Raw genomic sequence first — 4,179 nt, 5'->3', positions numbered from 1 at the left:
TATGTGTTTTCTTCTGCTGGGTCAATATGTCTAATAACTAATAAGGGTTCTGAAATCCTACAAATTAGGGTTGCTGGCCTGGGTGTTGGCTGAATTAGGGATTGACAACACAATGCTCAATAACAGAAGACTTGCTGGGAGCCCATCCAATTTGGGGATGTTGAGTACTACTACTGACCTAGTTACTGACATTACAGGGGCCGGGGGCCGGGCCAGGTAGAGCAGCAGGCATGCCCCACAGCAGACAGACAGCAGTCTCCTGTCTCCATCGAAGCCAGCCAGAGGCCCAGTGAGTCTGTTTCACTGTAGGCCAGGGAGACCAGCCTTCAGCCAAGCCCGCCGCCATCGGTCAAGCGTCTGGCTGACGTGTTACATTTTTCCCGGTGCCTCGGATACACTTGGATCCACTAACAGGCCGGGTGGGGTGCAGTAAGAGTGCTCGTAAAGCACTGGGCATAAAATTAAGGCTTGTTGTTCAGATGGGGGGGTGCTTGGATGGAGAGCGATGGAGGTGGTGGAGCTGTAGCCTTAGCTGATCCCAGCTGTCTGAAGAAACTCTAATTAGCACCACCACACCCTTATCGCTTGGAGGTGACGGGAGCAAATGTTCCCAGTGAGCCACCCAGGAACAACCGCCTAAATAACATGGGAGAATGACTGTGTGACAGGTGAGCGCCTCACCTCCTGGACCAAATGGCCTGGTGAAACATGGCAGACACAGAATGCAGACATTCAAAACGACAACAAAAACAAATCAACTCAACAATGTGTGAATTCAAGCTGCACTGTTATTCCTACACCCTTGCCTCCACCACCATAAAACATCTGAACATTCCAGAAAAAACAACAACAACAAAACAACCAATCACTGATAACAATTCAATATTTGGAAAGACAATAGGTTGCACAGGATCTAAACTGCATTATGATGAGAGTCACAGCATTCTCCCCCGATTTACAATAGAATAGTATGGGCATTGTCTTGACCAAAGCCAGTCCCTCCCTCTTTAACCTAAATTCTCATACACCTCTCTCTTCTTGACATCCCAAAAGAGCTTCATTCCCACGATGCATCCCACTAACTGATAAAAAAAATGATAATAACACAGTAAGTACAAGGATGCAACATGTGACCTAAGTAAGGACACCTGATATGTTGTTTTACCTCTATTAGACCCAGTATGATGCAGGCGGCACCCAGCCACACCAGGTTAATCTTCAGGGACTCTTTGGTCACCTGCACAAAGCCCTGGAGGGACCACACACACACACACACACACACACACACACACACACACACACACACACACACACACACACACACACACACACACACACACACACACACACACACACACACACAGTGTTGTGAAACCTCTCTTCCTGTGACTAAATTAGCTGTTAATGAACTGTCTGTCCTCCGGGGGCCACAGTGTCTGCAGTCAGTCACTCAGAGAACCAGCTGATATATATTGACCGTGTTTAACTTTATCCCCTCAAGTCCCTGCTCGTCTTACTTGCTGAATTGCAGACCTCCAGGATCTGAGCTAAGCATGACTAAAAGCTTGTTATTATAGGTTTTAGTGAAAAGACTCAGGGCATTTTAGATAAAGCCTCATTACTCTTTAGGGCCCTTAAAACCTCTCATCATTGTCACAGCAATTCCCATGTAGGGAATCATGATCACCTTTCTGTTAACCTCATCTAAGTCCTTTGTAACCCCCTCGCCCTTCCCTGTGCTGGTTAACATTGACCCTCTGGTAGATGTTGTCTGTGGTGACGACATTCACACAGGCCACAGAATCCGCATGGCAACAGGAGTGTGACACAAAACTAATATGCCCATGAGAGCCCTGCAGGAGCCAGTCAGTGTAGTTCTCTGCACCACAACAACGGAACTGAAACACACATAAACAAACTTTGATAGTGTATCTCACAGAGGCCATTCCCCTGGTAAGGAGTGAATAGCACGCTACTCACTGCATGTTGTAGGTCATCGATGGCAACCTTCGCGTTAACTTTCAGTGTGATCCTTCTCTCCACCTGCAGAGGGTGCAGAGGACACAAAAAGCATTTTCACCCTTGTCAATCAAGCAATACTAGTTGAATTCCCTGGAAAACATACAGTCTGCAGTAGATTGAGACAGCTGGGCAAAGAGTCATATTTACCTTGTTTCTGAAGACATAGAAGAGAATCCCAGACACTATCTGCAGGCTGAGGATCAGCATTAGGAAGTGTGTGAACTACAGAGTACAAACAACCAAGATGTTACTCTCCAACAGCAAAATGCAAACGTGGCAGAGCTCAGACAGGTTATGATTTAGTATGTGAAGATGGAACACGGCATATTAACTGTTCTCCAGAACATAAAGCCCACCAATCCAAGGAGCAGACGGCTGTCAGACCACGCCCCAATGCTACCCAGGAAGGCCAGCAGGGAGACGATGATGCCCACCACTATGAGGAGGATGGAGGTGTGAGACAGGCCCTGGGATATGTGGGTGAAAGACTCCATTTCTGTGTAGGTTGGCTGAGACATTGCCCCGACCAGGACCAGGGCCAAGCCAGACACCTGGTGGTACATTAACACATGCCATATAAATCACAGGTTAGTCAAACAACTGTAGTTTTCTCAATATAACCTTTAAACCTTTTTAATGGTTCACTCTAGAGCAATTGGAGTAAGTCAGGCACATATGAGTCAGTGGTCTAAATACCAGAGCACCTGCCCAAATTTGTTTTATGAAAGTGTCCAGGACAGGTAGTGGTGTATATTTGTGTGTGTAAGACATTTTTAACCTTTATTTAACTAGGCAAGTCAGTTAAGAACAAAATATTATTTTCAATAACAGCCTAGTGGATTAACTGCCTGTTCAGGGGCAGAACAACAGATTTGTACCTTGTCAACTCTGGGATTTGAATTTGCAACCTTCCGGTTACTAGTCCAACGCTCTAAACACTAGGCTACCCTGCCACCCCAGATTAAGAAGGATAAAGGAGGATAAAGAAGAACTTAACCATTCTTCAGAAATATTTTCTTCCAAACTGAAAAGTATACAGGAATTTTGAAGTTCACGTTCGATATTTCTCATTTTATAGTCACTTCTCGATATTTGTACAACTTTGCCTATACCTATATATTTTTCTGTACCATATCAGTTCGGTTAGGTACACGGGAACAATTTGGACTTCTTTGAATCGTTTTGACCAATATGCAGATCTAAACTCCTGAAATTTGTACAAACACCTGGAATTCTTGAATAGGCGGCTCAATTAACACAGCATTTCTATAGCTCCAAATGTCTATATTGCTTGTCAGAGCGTGAGAGAGACGCAAAATAAGTTATCAGCAACACGATTTGGATCAAGCAAGTGGACTGTATCAGCTAGGCCTATCCTTGAAATGATCCGGTTGACATCACCACTACAATGAACTGTAAAACATACTGGATATGATGGGTGTAGTTTCATGAGTTCACCCAGTTGTTGGGATACTGTAACCCTGTTACATGTCAGAGAGAGCTGAGTCTCGAGACGTTGATCTAATTGAATTGAATAGAAATAGAAGCAAACGGGAGCTGGGAAGAGTATTCAGGGTTCCCCTCTCTCTCGTTTTTTCTCGGACTGTTATTTATGACGGACTTGTTTTTGTCAACGGTCCAACACTCGGACTGTCGAAACAAACAGTTTAGACCGGGTAAAGTTGACCTGATCTTGGGCCAGTTTCGCATTTCCCCTACTAATGATTAATTTTAGGACTGGGGAAGAGGAAGCTGTTGATCCTACACCAGCCATGTAGCCTACTGAGCGATGCAAAGAGCTTTTAAACAGTTTCACCCGGCAGTAAGTAAATCTGACTAAAACGGCAGAAAATAGCCGTACGAAATGCGGTGCGTCATTGTTGCTACTTGGGTCACAGTTGTTGCGCGTCATATTCCACACACACAGAGCAGTACTATTGGTTACATTTACACTTCGAAATTCCATCCTTTGTCCATTTGGTACATGGTGGAATTCGGGATCAGAGGCCCTGCCACCTCTGGTGCCTGAGGCTTGGCTCTTTTTCCATCTCTGGCCTATTGAGGATCATGCTCTTTTAAGAGGTTGGTTAAATCTATTTATTGTTTAACAATAATCTCCCTTGTTCCACAATAACATATTTGTTTACCATTTCCAAA

General features: G+C 44.7%; 1 protein-coding gene across 1 annotated transcript; it reads right to left on the bottom strand.

Annotated features, from left to right (window-relative positions):
- Nucleotides 1–1,700: 1,700 nt before the first annotated feature.
- Nucleotides 1,701–2,572, bottom strand: LOC109897296 (CD63 antigen-like). Its single transcript, XM_031834972.1, has 4 exons — nucleotides 2,379–2,572; nucleotides 2,170–2,244; nucleotides 1,981–2,043; nucleotides 1,701–1,898 (listed from the first exon to the last, which is right to left on the bottom strand). The coding sequence occupies exons 1-4, from the start codon at nucleotides 2,538–2,540 to the stop codon at nucleotides 1,701–1,703; spliced, it is 498 nt and encodes a 165-aa protein (XP_031690832.1). The 5' UTR covers nucleotides 2,541–2,572.
- Between the last annotated feature and the right edge of the window lie 1,607 nt (nucleotides 2,573–4,179).

The sequence above is a fragment of the Oncorhynchus kisutch genome, linkage group LG10, assembly GCF_002021735.2.
Source record: "Oncorhynchus kisutch isolate 150728-3 linkage group LG10, Okis_V2, whole genome shotgun sequence".
Taxonomy (NCBI): domain Eukaryota; kingdom Metazoa; phylum Chordata; class Actinopteri; order Salmoniformes; family Salmonidae; genus Oncorhynchus; species Oncorhynchus kisutch.
The sequence above is the reverse complement of the archived record's forward strand: the minus strand, read 5'-3'. Positions and strand labels throughout refer to the sequence as shown.

Coding starts and splice junctions, on each gene's coding strand:
- LOC109897296 (XM_031834972.1), bottom strand. CDS start 2,540: ATGTCTCAGCCAACCTACACAGAAATGGAGTCTTTCACCCACATATCC. Junction 2,044..2,169: donor TCTATGTCTTCAGAAACAAG/GTAAATATGACT, acceptor CACCCTCTGCAG/GTGGAGAGAAGGATCACACT. Junction 1,899..1,980: donor TCGATGACCTACAACATGCA/GTGAGTAGCGTG, acceptor TGTGTGTTTCAG/TTCCGTTGTTGTGGTGCAGA.